This window comes from Ursus arctos, unplaced genomic scaffold (assembly GCF_023065955.2).
Source record: "Ursus arctos isolate Adak ecotype North America unplaced genomic scaffold, UrsArc2.0 scaffold_5, whole genome shotgun sequence".
NCBI lineage: Eukaryota > Metazoa > Chordata > Mammalia > Carnivora > Ursidae > Ursus > Ursus arctos.
This window is the reverse complement of record NW_026623067.1, coordinates 11,498,101-11,519,574: the sequence shown is the minus strand read 5'-3', so window position 1 is coordinate 11,519,574 and position 21,474 is coordinate 11,498,101. Positions and strand designations below refer to the sequence as shown.

The 21,474-nt window shown below is 45.0% G+C and overlaps 1 protein-coding gene and 1 long non-coding RNA gene across 5 annotated transcripts; both read left to right on the top strand.

Annotated features, from left to right (window-relative positions):
• The first annotated feature begins 621 nt into the window (after positions 1–621).
• LOC130542801 (uncharacterized) lies at positions 622–5,514 on the top strand. The gene is made up of 2 exons (XR_008957640.1): positions 622–1,449; positions 2,595–5,514. It is a non-coding gene; the product is annotated as an uncharacterized LOC130542801 (long non-coding RNA).
• A 2,437-nt stretch (positions 5,515–7,951) lies between these two features.
• Positions 7,952–20,725, top strand: TRIM52 (tripartite motif containing 52). 4 transcript variants are annotated; one of them, XM_026507672.4, is made up of 2 exons: positions 7,952–9,574; positions 14,270–20,725. In XM_026507672.4, the coding sequence occupies exons 1-2, from the start codon at positions 8,771–8,773 to the stop codon at positions 14,789–14,791; spliced, it is 1,326 nt and encodes a 441-aa protein (XP_026363457.2). In that variant the 5' UTR covers positions 7,952–8,770; the 3' UTR covers positions 14,792–20,725. The 4 variants fall into 4 exon arrangements, with proteins under 4 accessions (XP_026363457.2, XP_026363459.2, XP_026363458.2 ...); XM_026507674.4 differs by lacking the exon at positions 14,270–20,725 and adding an exon at positions 12,739–14,082 and having other exon boundaries at positions 8,049–9,574; XM_026507673.4 differs by lacking the exon at positions 14,270–20,725 and adding an exon at positions 12,374–14,082 and having other exon boundaries at positions 8,050–9,574.
• The last annotated feature ends 749 nt before the right edge of the window (positions 20,726–21,474 follow it).

The window sequence follows — 21,474 nt, the reverse complement described above, 5'->3', positions numbered from 1 at the left end:
CTGGAATGGAGCCCCACATCAGGCTCCTCTGCTGGGAGCCTGCTTCTTCCTCTCACACTTCCCCTGCTGTGTTCCCTCTCTCACTGGCTCTCTCTCTGTCAAATAAATAAATAAAATCTTAAAAAAAAAATTTTTTTTAAAACCCATCTACGAAAAGCCTACAGCAAATATCATTCTCAATGGGGAAAAGCTGGAAGCCTTTCCCTTAAGATCAGGAACACGACAAGGATGCCCACTCTCGCCACTATTATTCAACATAGTACTAGAAGTCCTGGCAACAGCAATCAGACAACAAAAAGGGATCAAAGGTATTCAAATCGGCAAAGAAGAAGTCAAACTGTTTCTCTTCGCAGATGACATGATACTCTATATGGAAAACCCGAAAGAATCCACCCCCAAACTACTGGAAGTTATAGAGCAATTCAGTAATGTGGCGGGATACAAAATCAATGCTCAGAAATCAGTTGCATTTCTATACACGAACAATGAGACTGAAGAAAGAGAAATGAGGGAATCCATCCCATTTACAATATAAATCCCATTACAATACAAAAATCATACGCTATCTTGGAATCAACTTAACCAGAGACATAAAGGATCTATATTCTAGAAACTACAAATCGCTCTTGAAAGACATTGAAGAAGACACAAAAAGATGGAAAAATATTCCATGCTCATGGATCGGAAGAATTAACATAGTTAAAATGTCCATGCTACCCAGAGCAATCTACACTTTCAATGCTATCCCAAACAAAATACCAATGACATTTTTCAAAGAACTGGAACAAACAGCCCTTAAATTTGTGTGGAACCAGAAAATGCCACGAATCGCCAAGGAAGTGTTGAAAAGGACTTCTGGAACCTAACTCAGGAAGGGAGTGCTAGGAGCAGGGGAAGAACCTGACTTGGAAGAGAGAAACAAGCCAGAATCCCCACATCAAAAGGCGCTCTGGAGGTCCCCCATTCCATGCACCCTGGCCCAGGCATCAGCTTTTTCTGTAAAGTATTAGGTAGTAAATATTTTAGATTTTCTATTCACATATAGTCTCCAACCACATATTCATCTTTATTTTATTTTTATTTTTTTACAACTCCTTTAAAATTTAAAATCCATACTTACTTCGTGGGACTTACAAAAGGAAACCGAGGGCCAGATTTGTCAACCCCTGTGCAACCTAGCCAGTACTAGACGGCCTCTCTGGTACCTCTGACAGATGGTCCCCAGTCTGTGTGACAGGGGCTTGCCTCATTACCATAAACTGGAATTTAATTATCTGCAACTGGGAGGAGAGAGGCAAGATGGCGGAGGAGTAGGGGGCCCTGCTTCCACCAGTTCCCTGAATTTAGCTGGATATCTACCAAACCATCCTGAACACCCACGAAATCAGCCTGAGATGTAAGAATGTATCTCTGGATCTCTACAAGCAGACAAACTCCAGCAGGCACGAGGTAGGACTGGCGGAGTCATGAATCTGCGGGCAGATATCGGAAGATAAGCAGGAGGAGGAGGGGGCCGCCATAAGCTGGCGCCGGGAAAGTGATAGAACACCGGGATGCAAAAGCCTCCTGCCCGGTTGGCAAAAAACTCACAGAGCTGTAGCAGTGGGAAGGGCTTTAGAGCAGCGCTCAAACGGGATCCAGGAGCTTCCTGGGGGGGGGGGGGGGGGGCGGTGCGCGGGAACCCGGGATCCCTCACCATTTTAGAGGCACAAAGGGCAGAGACAGGCCGGGGCCCCTGGGTCCACCTCTGTGAAGGTCGCTGTAAGTGTGGGGGGTGCTTACAGAAACGGAGACTGTGTGTTCTGGCGGGTGCAGAGAAGAGCTGACTATGATTTCTCTGCTCTGGGACAGAGGTTTGGGTGCAGCCATTTTTGCTCTGACCCTCCAAGAGGTGCTGAAAGCCGCCAGAGAACAAAAGCTCAAAAAACCGGTTTCCCCGAGCCCATCCCCTCCCCCACAGGGGTTGGGGCAGCTCCGCCCAAGCAGGGTTGCCTGAGAAACAGCGCAGCAGGCCCCTCCCCCAGAACACAGCCTGGAAGAACAGGAGGACCACAACCCTAGGGTCCCCATAAAACTGTAAAACCCTGACACTGGGGTGGAAATAGTATATGGAGCTCCAGGCATTGCCTCATGGCTTGTGTATTTTTCAGATACAACTCTCTTTTTCTTTTTATTCTTTCTCTTATGCTTCCTCTCTGTTTTTTTTTACTTTTTCCTATTTCGACTAGATGTTCGATATACCAACTTATATTTCATAGTAGCTTTTTAATTTGTACTTTTTCACTCCTACACCTTTTTTTTTTTTTTTTTTTTTTTACAGATACAGGCTTTAGTGTAGTCCTTTCCCCATTCAATATTACCTTCATATATATCCCAGTTTTACTTTACCTGTATTTCTGGGAAGTAGTGTCCTCTAACAAACAAAACAAAATACAGCCAGGAAGAACTGAAACACCCTACTTTGCCCACACTGAGAGATTATAGTCCCCCTTCCCCTTACCCCCCCTTTTTAAAAAAATTTTTTTTTGTTAATTTAAAAAGTTTTTAAATTTATAAATTCTATTCTTGGGTTTCATTTTGGCTTTGATTTTCAGTGGTGGCTTCAGACCCCTCCAGATTTTCCTACAGTTCATCTTGCCTGGGTTGTGGTTGATATTTTGGACTCTGTACACTCCCTCAACCACCCCTCAACAGAATGACTAGGAGGAGGAACTGCCAACAAAAAAAAGAACCAGAGACAGTGGCCTCTGCTGCAGACCTAATGAATATGGATATAAGCAAGATGTCAGAAACAGAATTCAGAGTAGCATTTATGAAGTCACTAGCTAGGCTTGAGAAAACGGTGAGTGACAATATAGACTCTCTAAGGGCAGAAATGAGAGCTGATCTGGACGAAATTAAAAATACTATGAATGAGATGCACTCTAAACTGGATACTGTAACAGCTAGGGTAAATAAGAAAAAAGAACGAATTAGTGATCTAGAAGATCAGCTGATAGAAAGGAAGGAAGTCAAAGAGGATGAGGATAAACAACTAGAAGCCCATGAGATCTGACGCGGAGAGATCAATGACACCATAAAACATTCCAAAGTCAGAATTATTGGAATCCCTGAGTGGGTGGAGAAAAAAGGACTAGAAGGTATACATGAGCAAATCATAGCTAAGAACTTCCCTAATCTGAGGAAGGAAACAAGCATTCATGTCCAAGAGGCAGATGGGACCCCTCCCAAGATCAATAAAAATAGACCAACACTCCGGTATATAATAGTAAAACTTACTGATGTTAGAGTCAAGGCAGCTATCCTGGGAGCAGCTAGGGGGAAGAGATTTCTTACCTATGGAGGGAAGAACATCAGAATAACGTCAGACCTGTCCACAGAGACCTGGCAAGCCAGAAGGGGCTGGCAAGTTATATTCAGGGTACTAAATGAAAAGAACATGCAACCAAGGATACTTTATCCAGCAAGGCTGTCATTCAGAATGGATGGAGATACAAAGAGTTCCAGGACAGGCAGAAACTGAGAGAATATGAGACCACCAAGCCAGCTCTGCAAGAAATAAAGGGGGATTCTATAAAAGAAGAATAGACCCTAAGAGTAACACAGACCAGAAATTTACAGAGACAATCTATAGAAACTGGGCTTTACAGGCAATATGATGGCACTAAAATCGTATCTTTCAGTAGTTACTCTCAACGTAAACAGCCTAAACGCTCCCATGAAACAGCACAGGGTTGCGGATTGGATACAAATACAGGACCCATCCATATGCTGTCTACACCAGACTTATTTGGAACCTAAAGACACCTCCAGATTGAAAGTGAGGGGATGGAGAACTATTTATCATGCCAACGGACCTCAAAAGAAAGCTGGGGTAGTAATCTTCATATCAGACAAATTAGATTTTAAACCAAAGACCATAGGAAGAGATGTAGAGGGACACTATATCATTCTTAAAGGGTCTATCCAACAAGAAAATCTAACAATTATTAATATCTATGACCCAACATGGGAACAGCCAACTACATAAGCCAGATGTTAACCAAAATAAAGAATCATACTGATAATAATACATTAATAATAGGAGATCTTAACACTCCACTGTCAGCAATGGACAGATCATCTAAGCGGAAGATCAACAAAGAAACAAGAGCTTTGAAGGACACATTGGACCAGATGGACTTTGTAGATATATATAGAACATTCCACCCTAAAACAACAGAGTACTTATTTTTCTTGATGCACGCGGAAGCTTCTCCAGAATAGACCACATACTGGGTCACAGAGCAGGTTTCAAATGACACCAAAAAATTGAGATTATTCCCTGCATGTTATCAGACCACAATGCCTTGAAACTGGAACTCAATCACAAGAAAAAATTTGGAAGGAATTCAAACACTTGGAAGTTAAAGAGCATCCTACTAAGGAATGATTGGGTCATCCAAGAAATTAAAGAACTTAAACAATTCATGGAAACTAATGAGAATGAAAATACATCAGTCCAAAACCTATTGGATACTACAAAGGCGGTCCTTTCAGTAATGTGGCAGGATACAAAATCAAAACTACAATGAGATACCACCTGACACCAGTTAGAATGGCAAAAATTTACAAGGTAGGAAACAACAAGTGTTGGCGAGAATGTGGAGAAAGGCGACCCCTCTAACACTTAGTGGGAATGCAAATTCGTAGAGCCACTCTGGAAAACACTATGGAGTTTCCTCAAAAAGTTAAAAATAGAGCTACCCTACAACCCAGCAATTGCACTACTGGGTATTTACCCCAACAATACAGATGTAGTGAAAAGAAGGGGCACATATACCCCAATGTTCATAGCAGCAATGTCCACAATTGCCAAACTGTGGAAGGAGCCAAGATTCCCTTCAACAGATGAATGGATAAAAAAGATGTGGTTCATATATACAGTGGAATATTACTCAGCCATCCAAAAGGATGAGTACCTACATTTGCATCGACATGGATGGAACTAGAGGGATTATGCTAAGTGAAACAAGTCAAGCAGAGAAAGACAATTATCATATGGTTTCACTCATATGTGGAATATAAGGAATAGTGCAGAGGACCACAGGGGAAGGGAGGGAAATCTGAGGGGGAGAAATCAGAGAGGGAGATGAACCATGAGAGACTATAGACTCCGGGAAACAAACAGGGTTTCAGAGGGGAGGGGGTGGGGGAGGGGGTAGCCAGGTGATGGGTATTGAAGAGGGCAAGTGTTGTGATGAGCACTGGGTGTTATACACAACTAATGAATCACTGAACACTACATCAGAAACTAATGATGTACTATACAGTGGCTAACTGAACATAATTTTAAAAATGGGGGAAAAAATAATTTTTTGCAGCTGAACTCTTGTGTGGGCTTCTCCAGCCTAAAAAAGCTGGCTGGCTTGGTGGGAAGAGCATGCAACTCTTGATCTTGGGGTTGTGAGTTCAAGCCGCACCTTGGGTGTAGAGATTGCTTAAAAATAAAATCTTAGGGGAAAAAAAAAAAAAGATGATGTGAGTTTCCATGGGTATATTTTCTTGAAAGTCCTGTGAAAAATACACCAGCAGCTACCACCATTGTTAAGCTCCAGCCCCTAAATACTCCCCACTGCTGCCATTTTCCAAATGCCCTGAGTGGCCTGATGCCCTGGGTGTGCCAGGTCACATGCTCTGATAACCCACAGCTCAAAGTTGGGTTCAGGAGACAGCTAGCAGTCCTCCTGCCAATAGGAGCATGCCTTGTTGCAGGGATGCCAGGGTTGCAAGGGGGCTTAAAACCAAGCCTCCCTTCTATCCTGGAAAAGATCAGGTAAGTTTTACAACCTGAGGGAATATGAAGGAAGCCCTTTCCAGCTGGCACTTGGATTTGAGGAAGGGTAATTTAGAGAAGATAAAAGAAATAGGTATTAAAGATTCTTATACACCTAGGTATTCTTCAAAATGCGTATCCACTACATGCTCCTTTTAAGTCTTACTGGTTCCTCCACAAGATGCTCCCTCTAGCCTTGTCTCACCATCTTTCCCCTGTACATGTTCCCCCTTGCTCTTTTCCTTCAGCTCTCCTCCTGCCTGCCTGGGTTCAGCACACACACACACACCCAGCAAGGCAGGCAAGAATTTGCTTTTGAGCAGCCCCCTCTTCCCTTGTTCTGCTCCCCAGCTGCTTCTCCTACCATTCCATGTGTAGGGTAGAACCTGTTTTCAGAGATGGGTAAGTACTCCAGCTCTGAAACACAGTTCCAGTTCTTGCTGCTCAATTTTCCCTCATGGCTCCTCTGGCTCAGTCAGGACCTCTGGGAAGGCTCCCAGATTGCATACTGGGAATTTGTTAGTTTCATAACAAACACTCCCAATAGGTTCCGCCCTTAGGCAGGTCAGGCCTGGGTTTCAACTCCCTCCCTCCCCGAACATAAGGCTCTCAGCACCACTAAACAACAGATGGTGGGCTGCTTTTCACCACAGGGTCCCAATCTCTATCCCATTCAAAGAGGAAGAGAACAGGAAATGAGGTGAGTTTCTTCTATGGCTCGTCTACTACAGGAAAGGAATATAATGGTAGGTGATGGGGCTACAAGGATAACCCCAGTGGGCACTGTTCTAATTACTTTACAGATGTCAATAATAATTGGAATTGGAATACCAACTTCACAATAACCCTATTGTGTGTGCTACTATGATCTTTATTTTGTATATGGGGATATGGCAGCACAGATGTTAAGAAACTAATCCAAGGTCACACAGAAAGTGACAGAGTTGGGGTGCTAACACAGCCTGGGACCTGCCTCGTGCAAGACTCTTCAGTTTATGCCCGGGCAGAGACCTGAAGGATAATTAGGGAGTTATATCTGGGTGAAGCAGTGAGACAAAAGCCTTCTAGGTGGGAGACTATGCCCAAAGATGTAGAGGCAACAGGCTGGCATGAGTGTGTCAGACTTCCATTTCAGGCAGATGGTTCTGCTGGCTGCAGGATGGACTCAAATGAGTGCAAATGACCCTGTAGGAAACTTTTTGTCCAGGTGGAAGCTGATGGGGTCAGATCTAGGCTGGTAGGAACAGAACTAGAGAAGGCAGCCTAGATTTGAGGAGATAAAAATCAGCAGGACTTGATGGTTACAATTTATTGGGTTTGTTCATTATTTACTCAGCAGATAGGTAAGAAGTACTTGCTGTATGTTCAGCACTATGATAGAAGAGCTGCACGTGCAATGTTAACGGCCCATTTACCGTCCTTGCTCTGGGAGAACCTACGGTTCAAGTTTGGGCCCAGAGAGGGAGAGGAGGGATTTCAGGGTGCCTTGAAGATTCCATTACGGCAGACGGTGTTCCTCAAACCAAACAGTGACCAATTAATGAGGGGTACAGTCATACCAGTGGATCCTGAACAGCATTTTACTTAAGCAAAATAGAACATATCAGGGTGCCTTGAATGCCATAAGGGAAAGAACAATTTCCAGATTATATATGTGCAAGTCTGTATTGGATTAATCCGTGCAATGCATTTCTTAGTGAGGGTGAAGTAAAAATAGAGAAAGAAACCTTGTAAAACCTTGGGTTACAGATAACCACACGCTTACAACTCTGAACTCCTTGAACGGATTCATCATGCCTTACGTTTTTGTGCCTATCAAGTGGATGGATAAATGGATGGGTTATGCATGTATATGATGGATGGAATTAAAATGAATGGGTAGCTGAGTGGATGGATGAATGGATGTATGCATGCGTGCATGGACAGGGGAGTGGACGTTGAATGGAAGCATTATCGATGAAGGCGAAAAGATCTACAAAATAAATGTAGGGCATGCCGAGTCTGAGGTATCTGAGTGGTCGCCGGACAGTGCTGGTGGACGTAGAAGTCAAAGTCGCGGGAAAGATCAGGGCTGGGAGGCCGAGGCTCTGCAGCAGCAATAAAGGTTAATTGGTTTGAGGCGAAAAGTTGGGAGGCTAGCGAGATCCCGACGTCTCGGCAACTGCGCGCCACCGCAAGCCCCACCCCGCTGCGTTTCTGCAGGCCACGCCCCCGAGCGCGGCCTCTGGGGAAGAGGGCGTTCCCACTACCACAAAGGTCTCTGGCTACAAGGGCCGGAAGTGCACGAGAGCGCGAGCTTGCCCACCGGGCTCCCGCTCTTGCGGGTCCGTTCCTGGGTACTGGCTCCTCTGAGAGACCGCCGAAATTTCTGTATCTGGCTAATGGGAGCGGCGATAACGCTGCTCAATGGCTTAAATTGATTCTCTCCACCTCTGCCTATTCTCGCCAGTCTTTTCGTCTTCGGGCCGGCTGCATGGCCGGCTGGGCTCTCAGCTGTGGCGTCCCCTGAGGCACCATAGAGAATGCAGTCCTCCGTCGGCTCAGTCTACCCCTTCCCGAGGGTGGGTTAGAGCGCCTACGTCATTTTCTGTCGCCTCGGGCTGGGTGAGGAGTGTCGACACCTGAGGAGGACGCCGCTGGGTCGGGCAAACCTGGAGGGAAGTAAGAAACGTGTCCGGATCTGGGTTCGCAAGCTGAGCCTCAAGGGGAAGTGGAGGCTGAAGCCTGGTTCAACCCCCGCTGCCCTTGGAGGGCGACTCAGTCTGGACCGAGGGCTTTCGCGCGTTGAGCTGGGAAAAGCCTGAAGGAGGAGAGCAAGGCATCTCTGCGGGCCTGAGGAGGAAGAGTTGAGAATAGCCTTGGGTCACAAGCGTAGCTTAGAGGCAGGCCCGCAAGCAGTCCGGTAGCTCCTCAGCTCCGAGCTAAGGCATCCACACCCACAGGCTGCGCATTAAAATGGCTGGCTATGCCACTACTCCTAACCCCGTGCAGACCCTTCAGGAGGAGGCGGTTTGTGCCATCTGCCTGGATTACTTCAAGGATCCTGTGTCCATAGGCTGCGGGCACAACTTCTGCCGAGGGTGTGTGACCCAGCTGTGGGGCAAGGAAGAGGAGGAAGACAGGGAAGAGGAGGAAGATGAATGGGAGGAGGACGAGGACGCCGATGTGGAGGGGGCCATCGGTGGGTGGGACAACTCTATTCGAGAGGTTTTGTACCAGGGCAATGCTGATGAGGAGGTGTTCCAGGACCAAGAAGATGATGAACTCTGGGTTGGTGACGGTGGCGTCAGGAATTGGGACAACGTGGACTATGCGTGGGACCAGGAGGAAGAGGAGGAGGAAGACCGGGACTATTACCTGGGAGGCTTGAGACACGACCTGAGAATTGACGTCTACCCAGAAGAGGAGATACTGGAAGAATACGATGAGGACGACCAGGAGCTGTATCCTGAGACCCACCTGCCTCCTCCGGCCCCTCCACGTCAGTTCACCTGCCCCCAGTGCCGAAAGAGCTTTACACGTCGCAGCTTTCGTCCCAACTTGCAGCTGGCCAACATGGTCCAGATAATTCGCCAAATGTGCCCCACTCCTTATCGAGGAAGCTGGGGGAATGATCAGGGCATCTGCTCCAAACACCAGGAAGCCCTGAAGCTCTTCTGTGAGGTGGACAAAGAGGCCATCTGTGTGGTGTGCCGGGAATCCAGGAGCCACAAACAGCACAGCGTGGTGCCATTGGAGGAGGTGGTGCAGGAGTACAAGGTGAGAGGCACAAGGAGGGGAAGGGGGTGAGGGGTTGAAGGGAGTGGAGAGAAAACAAGGGGAGCTGGGAGAGATGGGTACTTGGTAGTGGAACCTCTTTTTTGTGAGAGATGAGGGCACAGTAGCAGAGAGAGATGGGCATGTGTAGACAAAGGAGACAAATTGGTTGAGGCTGACTGGCTTCTCCTGGGGAAGCTGAGCAAAGACACAACAGTCACCAGAAACTTACTACGGTTGCTATTCCCTTTCAGTATGAGTATAGGTGACCTATCACTATTACTTGATTTCCTTCTGTTGAGTCCTGAGTCCACCTGACCAAGACTCCAGGACCCCTAACACATAGGAATGGAAAGCCATAGTACTTGTAGCTAATAGACATTTGGGACCTCAGAGCACAGTGTCAAAACAGATGACTGGAGAAAAAACACACCCACATACAAAAAAACATGACTGGTATTGGTAGGCTGAAATGCCAGGTTTGAGTCCTGGACTAGTAAGTGCAACTGGCCACACCCCCTTTCCAAAGTCTGAGGTTGCTTCCTCACGGTCAGTAAGGTCCAATTTCCCTACAGAGGGAGGCAGAGGACATAAATTTATCTTTTTGATGGATCAGAAGAAGCCTCACGCCCTGATCACTCTCCTTTCCTTGTATTTTATCACAGTGAAAGGAGTGAGGGATTTAGGATCAGATGACCTGGCTCTGCCACTTACTGTCTAATCTTGGGCAGGTCTCTACCTCTTATTTTTCCCCAGGCTTAAGATTAAGAGATCATGTATGTGAAAGTATTTTATGAGCCATAAAGCACTGAACAGATGTCTGCTTTTTTTATTTGATTTTCCCCTAACTTGTCTTTTCTTTGGGTTCTGATTTGGTTAATACATTGCTTTCCTGATCTGAGTATTACAGAGTTGTCTCAGTGACAGCTTGAATACGGTCTTCCTTACCAAAAGCCGAGGTGAATGTGACTCCTAGCAGTACCCAAGGAAGGAGAGGATGTCTCAGGCCCATAAGTCTTATCCTGGATATTCATTAGCAGCTCAGTGTGCTTTACGCATCTCAGTGTGCTTTACAGTTTATGAAAATGTTTCCTCATGTTCTCCTATAGCAGTGGTTTTCAAATTGTGGGGGTTAACCAGTTAGTGGGTCTTAAAATAAATGGGTCATGCCCAGCATTATTTTAATATTAAACAGAAAATATCAGACTGCATGGAACATACCAAGGTAAACACTGTCTTATGAAACTTTTAAATTATGTATGTACACGTGTGTATTCTTAGTCTGAGAGTACAATGTATTGCTTACTCTGGATTGCAATCAAAACATAAACAGAACACTGTCCTAAGACATCATACATTAGCTATTATCATCACCCTTCAATTTACAGTTACTGGTAAGTGGACACATAAGACACTAATTTTAAAACTACCAATCACTGCTAATTTCATCAATACGAACTTGACTTTAAGGACAAACCGTAGCACCATGTTTTCCCCAGGGTAACAAAGGTTGCCGCCAGGAGAAACTATGTCCTATACGTCTGGGTTTTAGTACACTGAAGCTGACATAAGGTAACCTCTCAATCCTCTGTTAGAATTTTCTGTAAGGATTTTGAAACCGAAATTTTAATTGAAAGCCAATTCAGACAGGAGAAAAGAGATGGTCTTTTAAACTGGGGAAGCCAGAGAAGACTCATTTGAAACCGGAGGAGTTACTTATAAAGCATACTAGTAAATATAAACACCAAAAACAAGTAAAACAAATTGGGGATAATCCATTTCAAAACATAGAATATTTAAAAGGAAATATAACTTTTATTTTCAAACATATACCAGAATTTAGGCAGATGGTGTTGCCAAAAAGGAATTACACTGAAGAGGTGAAAAATTTTTATGTATGTATAAACTTTTTGTAATTGATGATATAGTTTTGTTACTGCCTTTCATTGGTCAACATACACATTACAGTAGCACAATTTAGAATTTTACTGAACTCTCCACAATAATAGTTAACATTATAATAAACTATCTTTGTATAATGGTTTATTTAATATTATGCGTTATCCATCACAAAGTTCTGGTTACAGTGAATTTTTGTCAGCTACCAATTTAACACATTTCTTATCTACTTTGGAGGTAAGCAAGCTTTTAGGGACTGAGTAGGGTGTTGTCACTCACAGACTCAAGGAATAGTCAGTGATTTTTAGGAATAGGAGAGAAAGGCATTCTCTCTCTCCACAAATTATATTAGCATTGCAGATATAGGGAGAGTTATAGTTTCTAAAATTATATTTAGTGTTGTAATTTTAAAAAGAAAAAGTATTTCATAAATAAAGTTGGAAAGAACTCCTTGGCTGGTGGGAGTACAAAGATAGAAAAAGAAGCATTCAGAGTAAAGCCTATAATTAATGAGGTATGACAGGGTGGGTAAGCTGCAGATGTTCACTGTGGGTATGGTGCTATTCATACTGCTATTTTTATAGCAATATCCAAGACAGTTATGTTGTTTTGAGGTCAATGTCCTTTTAAAGTTTAATTTTGTGTGAAAAGAGGCTTTTTAGTTCTGAAAAGCTTACTTATTTACATCTTCCATTTTGTCCATCCCATGAGTTAGAGTTCATCTTGACTCTTCAAGCTAGAATCAGAGGATTATGAAAGTAAAGTCATTTAGATTTGACCAAGGGCACCACTAAATGGTGTCAGGTTTTAGGCGGCAGATGGGTGTATAAAAAGGAAATGAACAAAGATTTCACTTCTTGAGGCTCAGGCATAACTGGATGCCTATATTGCTCTGCCACCCAGCTGCCACCAATAAAATCACTCATCGTTCTCCAAGAGGGACCAGATGCTTCCATCAGCAGTACTCCTTTTTCTGTTTTCTCCTTTGAGGTAGCTAAAGATGGCAGCCAAAAAAATTTTTGAGGCTTTTATCAAGTATATATTCACGTTATGATGCAGAAGATAGGGTCAACTTCTTCAGTTGAGTTACCTGAAAATGTTGAGCAGTGACACCATGCCAACACTGTTAAATTTATGCTATAAAAACAGTGGAGTATTCTGCAAAGCACAATTCTCTGCAGCTTTAAGACTGGACAGTATTGGAATATTAACAGCAATCTTCAAAGGCTATTAAAGCATAATATTAAATAGCCCTCTTAATTGCAAAGGAGAAAAAAATGGAGAAACTTGTGAAGCCTTGCATTTCACGTGCTGCCACAACTCTGAGAGGAAACTGAGGAATTCCATCTACTTCCATTCATCTACTTCTGCAGTCTTAACTCTGGATTGATGACTGAGTATATCAAACTTCAGGTTTTAAAAACAGCAGCTCATCCTTCTTTGCTTAGTTAAGAAGAATCTACTGATAAAAATGTGCTTTGCTTATGTTTAAAATAGACTTTAAAAACTGTGAGTGTGCTGGTTTCATAAGCCTAATACTTGACCACTAAAGACAGTATTTTTGAAGCTGTATCATAATGAACTGAGTTAGAGGAAAATTATATTATAAGGGTATACATTACAGTAGTGTTTTAGATCTGGGTTTTTGGCAAAAACTGAAGAAAACTGTGTTTAAGATGTACTGTAGCAACCACCACCACACATCAACTTCCATCAACTGGCCCATAATCTACTGGAAATCTTCACCTTGCTGTCAGGGTAACCTTCATGAAAAACAGTAGATTTGAACCCAGTTTGCCTTGATTTTTGAAGTTCAGAATGCTGTTGAGTATTTTCTGTTACATACTGAGTTTCCTTGGTTGTCAACTGTATTCAGCTGAATTTATGAACAGAACTGATTTTGGAACACCAATGACAAAACAACCCTCTGATTCTGGAACACCACCTAAAGAGAATCTGTACTTTAAAATTTCAAAAACTAAAACTTTAAGCAGAATTTAATGCATTGAAGCTTAAAATACATTGACCGTGAAATGTCAAAAGGCGAGCACCAACATTCCTGCTTGTTTTGAAATACTTTAAGCCAAAACTTGCCAAAAATCCAGCTACACATAGCAAACTCATACAAAAAATGTCTAATTTGCTTGGCCAGTCTTTCAAGGACTAGATTCATAAATGTTATTTCAAGAAAAAAACAAATATCCAAAACTATTTTGGGTGACTGTTCTTCACGTTGTTCTTAAAACCTACCTGTGGTAGCTTTTGGAAAGAATGTTTTCTCTGATATTTGGTCCTCACTGAAAGAATTTCAAGAGGAGTATGTGTAACTCAAAATCTGTTTGTTTTGACTAGAAACTTCCAGATAAATACTCTAGAGAAATTGGGATGTAAAATGTCTAAACAGATGAGAAGAATTTATTCCATTTTCTCTTTACATCTTAAAAGCTTTTTGAGGGGAGGAGGTATATCTAGCTCTGGGGAGAAAACAGTACCAGAGTATTGTTAAAGCAGCTTGTGTTTTGTTACATCTCCTACACCACCCAGGAAAGAAAAGTTAAGGCTTAACAATGACATGGTTATCACATCCTCTGAATAAATTTTGCCTTCCAAAATTACCATTGCTTTGATTTTTAGTCATGATACTTACTTGTGAAATTTTAAATAACACTGAAGGAGGGAGAATGTAAGATTTTTAGGTATATGAAAAGTAGAGCTATGGGTTACAAAAATGTTGAGGAAAAACTGGTATATCCATATTCACCATATACTCATCTGTTTATTGAATGTTTTCCCTACTAGGTTCAGCTGTTGACTGCTGTATCACAAGTCAGACTGTTTAAACTTGCTCCTCGCTACTCCTGTGGCTGTACCTGGGACCTCATCTTTACACAGACTTGCTACACATCTGACATCCTCACCTCCAGTTGCACTATGACCTTAGCTCTTATCCTTCTAGTGCAGTCAAACACACTCCAATTATACCTGCCCTTCAGTTTTATGGAAACAGAAGTTCCACTGACTCCTAATTTTTTCCCTTCCCAATTTAATAGACACTTGCTAGCCTTAATTACTATCCCACTGAGTCTGGACCTCATGAGTAGTTGTGACTTTAAGAACTGGTCCACACTGTACTCTAGACCACTGTTTCTCAACCTCAGCACTATTGACATTTTGAATAGAATTATTTGGGCAGGGGGGAGCTGTCGGACGCCTAGCAGCATCTCTGAACTCTACCCACCAGATATACGTAGCACCCCTCCATCAGCTGTGAAAACCACAGATGTCTCCCAACTTTTGCAAATGTCTTGTGGAGAGGGGTGAGAGGAGCAAAATCATCCATGGTTGAGAACCACTCGTCTCTACTCAGGGAAAGTGGCCAAAGCCACAGATGTTACCAGCTTTGCTTACGCCCTAAAGCCAGTGACTGACCTAAGTGTTCAATGGAAGAATAGCTCCACCTAGCTAGAACCTTACGAAACGTAGTGAATTTATTGATAGGACTCTATTCCCAGCTCTTGGCAGGCAGGTGGCAGTCAGCAAACCTTTCTTTAAACCAGAGCTGCCTATATCACTGCCATTGGGGAGAATAAGGACTATGACAGATAAAGCAGTATATGAAATGAAGATCTAGAAATGATGAGTAAGGCAGTCATTTCAGCAAACATCAGTTTCAGCAGGGCCATAGGGTAGTCACTGTTTTTGCTTTGGTTTTTAAGTATTATGCAGAACTTTTTATAAAACTAGAACGTGTCTGCTTCTGTTGGAGTGGTGTGACCCTGGATTAATACATATAACATCAGCTCCTAAAGCACTTCCTTAAAACCTAGGTTTCCTCTACCGCTGGCCATCAACCTCTGGCCCCTATGCCACGCCTCCGGAAATCTTTATAGGACCTACAGAGTCTATGCTATTCCTCACCCCCCCATCCCTGACCCCCTCTGAAAGTTATGCTGTAACAGTGAAGTTATTACAAATATTTATTGACTGATAAAATAGGATAACAAAAACGGGGCACAAGACAGCCTGCTATACCAAGTCTAAAAGGACTTTGCAACAATGGAAGTGTTCTGAATCTGTGCTGTTTGATATAGTAGGTACCACTAGCGAGCTTGAGCTCTTGAAATGTGTCTAGTCCAACTCAGGAGCTGAATTTTTAATTGTATTTAATTTTAATTAATTTGAAATAGCCATACATGGCTAGTGGCTGTCAAATCATAATGAATTGTACAGTTCTATAGAAAGAAGGCAGGTTGAATTCTGCTCCTTTCTAGGACTCTCAGGAGTAGAGGCAAGTCCAACGGGAAGATGAAAAAGAAGTGAGACAACTCTCTTTTCCCAGTCAAGTGAGGTAGGCTCAAAGGTGCTATTTTGGGGAATAGAAGAAAATATTTAAAAGAAGGCCTTGTATTTTTTAAAAATCTGACTAAAACAGTCTTGAACCAGTTCCACTTGTGATTCATGTGGATCACATGTGAGAAATGTGATAGGGGAGAACTCTAATAGGAAGCAGCTAAAAAACAAACTGCATTACCCTCTTCCCAAAAAAGAGCCAGGCTGGGGCCTCAAAATAGGAGTAATATAAGAAGAAGGTTTTATTTGGTGCCTGACTTTTTGGCAATGGGATGTGGGGCAAAACCTAGCATTAAAGTAGGTAAGTAGGTTCTTCCCTTTCTCCTCTCACACCTAAATCCTGACAGAGGGTGGTAAAGAGACCATGGAGTCCTTTGTACTGGCATTGATAATGAGAAAAGAGGAAGTGAGAGGTTTTAGGAATAATGGGGCTGAAAAGGAGGAGACTGTGAGAGCTAAAAGTGGTGACAAATTTAACTTTTAATGATACAGTCTTTGCCCACATACCAGAGTCCTCAGAGGTACAGTATAAGAACCCGGGGCAGGGGGAAATAGCTCATCTTGGCATGTGAGAAGCTGGAGGAGGAGATGTGGCAGTAGACCAGCAAAGGAAGGAAACGGCCCCCTAAGTTACTACTCTTCTCCCCACCTCTCTCTCTCCCAAAGGAGGAGGAAAATGACCTTATATAGATTTGAGCCAGAAATAGCCTTAAAAAAAGGGGAGGGGCTTATTCTTATTCTTCCATAGCTTAGGCCTTCCTAATCTTTTACCCCATCCTTACGGACTCAGATGCAGAGTTGGTCAGAGATTTCTGATTGACAGTTCCACTTGGTACCAAGCAGGGCCCCACAAAAATGAAGAACCAAGGTCACCTGGAAGAGGATCCCTGGAGGTCACACCCCCTTTTTGTCTGCCATTTCCTAAGCACATAGAATCCTCCTCCTCCCCCTCCAGCAAAGGATGGAATTTGTCAGCAAGCTCTGGCTATTTAACCCAAGTATGAGCAGGAAGGACTGTTTCCTCTTCAGCCCTCTTATCTTGTGGTAAGCTAGCAAGCCTCAAAGTTCCATTTCAACATATTCTTCCAACCCTAGTTCTTATCAAATTCTCTTCCAGGTAAAAAGCTGAAAAAAGGCACCTTGGGTCACCTTTTGTTTCTCCCTACCACCTAATGCTGTTTTAAAACCTATAACAAGCCAGAGGCTTGCCGCCTTCTAGCATATTTATAATTCTGCCTGGGCTACAGCCCAGACCTGCCTGGATCATGCCCACTTCCACAACCTCTGACTGCATATCTGCTGAAACATCTAGGGTCTGGGCCATCCCACAGTCCATCTCCCTGGGAAAACCCAACAGAATGCCTTAGCAACTTTCTAGGGGACTGTTAGACCTCAGATTTCTGCCTAAGATGGACACTTAATATTTATCAAGAGACATAAATGATATGTGATTTTCTGTAACATCTGTTCCTGGCATCGATTTAATATCACATCCCTACCTTTCACCAGGAATAATGGAACAGAACCTACAATAAGAATAGAACTTCCCATGTTTCCTTCCAGTCTTTTCGAGCTTAATTCTTTAGGCCTCAATCATTAAATAGTTTCTATAATCAGAACCCAATTCTAGATACTGGACTGAAGAAGGTGGGGTAGGGAGGAGAGATATGGATTAGAGGAGATGTTGACTCGCTCACTCATATGGCCAATGGGAAGTCTTCAGTGCCTCCTTTTGTAGGACTCTCATGACCCTCCTACAGATCCTCCTGTCCAGCTTCTAAACTCTTGTTTCTAGTCTTACTCCTCCAACCTACCCTCCACCCTGACAACAAATGACTGTCAGCAAAATCAAGTCTAGGCAGGAGAAGTATTAGTTAATCCTAAAGAGACAGTCCTAGACTTCAAGACAAAATTCCTTACTAGTCAACTCCTTCCCGTTAGGGGCTCCCTGACCACCTTGGGTTTCACTCTCTCCTACCTTCCCATTTGAAACCACCTCCCAAACCTCTGCATGCAAACCACTCTGACACCTCTTCCCCATGGTGATCCCCTGGAACACCCTTTAACTACTTGCCCTTAACTATTTAGCCTATGAGGCTGGTCACCACAATTAGAATCTTCCACAACCAAACCCTCTACCAGCAAATGCAGCATATGAGCCCAAAAATAACCAGTCCCTGACCTCGGGACACCGAGGAAAGCCCTGAGGGATTCAAATAAGGGCAAACTGGGCTAAGTGCTGTGAAGGCCCCACACACCATCACTATAAGGGCATGAAACAAGGAGCCTAACCTAGACTTAAGGCTCACAGAGGGTTTCCCTGAGGTTGCAACCTGAGTTGAGACCTGAAGGAAGCTTAGATTAACAAAGAGAAGTGAGGGTGTGATATGGTGGGCCTTCCAGGCAGAACAATGTGTGTGTTCTGTGTGGGAGAGAACTAATAGTTGCAGGAGCCAGTGTAGCCACAAAAGGAGTATGGGGCATGCCAATGCCAACCACATTGAATCGGCAGAGGAACAGCTAAACAAAAGGAAGCCACTTGCTTTAGCTGACAGAGGCCCTCTGGTCTTGGCCACACCCCTTTCCCTCAGCCCCTCACCTAACACCCAAGGTAGTCCTCACTACCTCATTGAAGGGAAGACCTGTCTCACCTGAATGCTGGCAGGAGGGAATAGAGGCCTCTGTTCCTAGAAGAGGTCATGGGCCTGTAGCAGGGAAGCCAGAGGGGCTTCTCCCAGCTGTGTCGATCTTAGGGATTCACAGCAGAAAAGGAATGTTTGAGGCCGACTTCCTTAGAAAAGCATCTCCAATTTCTCCTTTGTTTACCTTGTCTGGGAATGAAGGTGGTGCCACTGGGGACATGGGAGAGGTCGAGCAGCCCAGGGGATGGGACCAGAAGTGGGTGGGGAACTTACCAGAAGGGCCGCCTTCTGGTAAGAAAACTGCAGAGTAGCTTTCCCCAATTTCTCCCAAGGTCAGGTGGGGCCCTCCAGGAGGTTTCCACCTCCCAGAGGCTGGATCAAAGACACCTGGAATGAAAAGGCCCAGACAGAGGCAGCGGACTGTTATGGGAAGCCCACAGCTTATTCTTAAGATACATCCAGCAGCGGACAGAAGTCATCCCACTGGAAGGGGCCAGGCTTGAGGACTGAGCAGTCCAAGTGGGCCCATATGCCTAGCAGGGCGCCGTGGGTCCCCAGAGGGAAGCAGGCTCAACTCCAGCTTGGGCTGAGAGGAGAAGGCTGCCGCAGCACCCAACCCTGCACCTAACTACACCCAAAGTGTCCCGAGAGTCAGGGCCAGACCTCCCTCGATTCAGGAATCCCCCCTCGGTGGTTTTGTGGCTTGCCGGCATCCTCTCCAAGAGAGAGAGGCCAGGCAGTGATTGGAGTTAAACTCCGCGGCGGAAAGCCTGAATCCCGTGGTGCGGTCGTCCGGGAAGTCCACTACATTCCATTTCACCCTCTCCTCCGCTGGCACTGCCAGATCGGTGCTGGTGGGCTCCAAAACGAAACCCGAATTCCTCCCTTGGCCCAACAGGAGGGGGCGCTGCCAGAACCGTCTCAAAGAGTAAGGGACAGACGTAGAGAGGCCCGCGGAATTGCGGGAGACCAAAGACAGCTACAGAAATCTCGGGTCTCAATAGCCCGCGGGGAGGACTCGGGGCGCAAAGAGGGGGCTTGGGGAGGGCGGGGCTAGCCTGGGAACCGCCCGTTTCCGGAAAGGGGCCCGGCGGTGCCAAAAGGTCTCGTTCTTGAGCAGGCCTGAGAGACCTGGGAGGCTCGTTTTAAACCTGTACTGCTGGGGACGCCTGGGTGGCTCAGTAGGTAAGCGTCGGTCTTCGGCTCAGGTCATGATCCCGCATGGGCTCCTTGCTCAGCACGGAACCTGCTTCTCCCCCTGCTTGTGCTCTCTCTCTGGTAAACAAACAAAATAAAATAAAATAAACCTGTACACCAGGCCCTAGCTCCCTGGCAAAATTCAAGAAAACAGAGAGCCAAATGAGATTTCTTGAGGGGGGTAAATATAATATGACTGAGCCATGATCTCTTTAGAGAGTTTAGGTAGGAGATGGAAGGAACGTGTGTTCTTGAGCTGAGCAAATCGTCTGCATATACAGGCCAACTGCACATCTCCACTTGAAGATGGGTGGACTCTCTCACCTCTCCATTTGTCCCAACCGCCTGGAGTACAGGGCATGACCCAAGCTATGAACAGTGAGCTGGATATTGGCGTGGGTGAAGGTAGGGGTCTCCCATGACCACAGGACAAACAAAACATGTGAGTCGGGATCCAGTTCGAGTTTAGTGTTGGAAAAGAGAAAAGACAGCTAATTGAGGGTGCTATGGAAGCAGGTGATGTACACAACTGGGACCCTTGAAACACAGGACTACACCCTGAGAAGCCATGGTCCTTCCCCAAGCCTGCTGGCCCTCTGTCAACTGACCCTCACCTCCGTCTCACTGTTTGGTTTTCAGCAGCTCCAACACTCCAGCTCAGGACTTTTGACACTGATTCCTTCCCTCCCCTCTCCTCTCCATCCCTGCCATGTAAGTTCCCGCTTACTGGAACCTTACCCTCCCATATACCCACAGGGCTGTCTACTTCTCCTTCCTCTCTTTGCTCCACTTTCCCTCTCAATCTCCCTTCCACTCACCCTATCAATGTAAACTCCAAGAAAACCAGGTCCTCACCGTCTTGCTCACAGCTGTATCCCCCAAGACCTAAAACGGCCTGGTGCCCAAGAGGTGCTAGGGAGTTTAAGTTTGCCTGCATTTACTCTGGCAGGCACTGTTCTGGGCGCTTCTCATTTACACTCCTCAGCACCATTTTTGGTAGGTACTATTATTTCCAATCTCGTTTCACAGTTGTGAAACTTAATACGTGCTACAAACAGAAAATAAATACTTATGTATAATCCCCCCTTATTTTGCATGGATGATTGCGACTGCTATCACCCTGATCTGTTCCTCTCCCCCCTTTAAAAAATATGTGACAAGGGTGCTGTCTGCCAGCATCGTCTCTTAATATCAAGGATGTGCGGTAGTGCGAGGCACCACACATTCACGTACCATGCGGTTAAATGGGAGGCCGGTAGGCAGCCTGGGAACCATGTTCCAGTGCTTCCCAGTATGAGGGCACCTCGTTGGGGGCACGCCTGGATCCCCAGACCCGCCGACCTTTCTGTGAGGGGGTGAGACTCAGAGTCGGCTTTCGACCCGAGTCCCCAGAAGTCAGAACACGGAGGGCTTTCCTCTCTCCTTTTAGTTTCTGCGACGGCTCTCCGCACTCCTGCCCCTGGCGCGACGTGGGTGGCCGACAAGCAGCCTACAGGCCGATTTTTCGTTCCTCCCCGGTTTTCCGCTCCATAACCCATTCCCGTCTGAACTTCTGCCTGGACTCAGTCCTTCCGGACAGGGAGTGCCTCAGCCAATTTCCTCAGAGCAAAAACCGCTTGAGGGAGGAGTTGCCCTCTGCGATGGAAATCTGTCAGGGTTTAATAGTTCACCTGAGCAGTGTATTTTAAAAAGTGAGCACCACATTTTTCATATTGCTTACCGTTACTCGCAGTTCTCACCTCGAAATTAAGCTCTCTCTGCGGCGCCCTCCGAGCCACCAAGCGGAAAGGGCGGGGCTGCGCTATGCCACGTGGG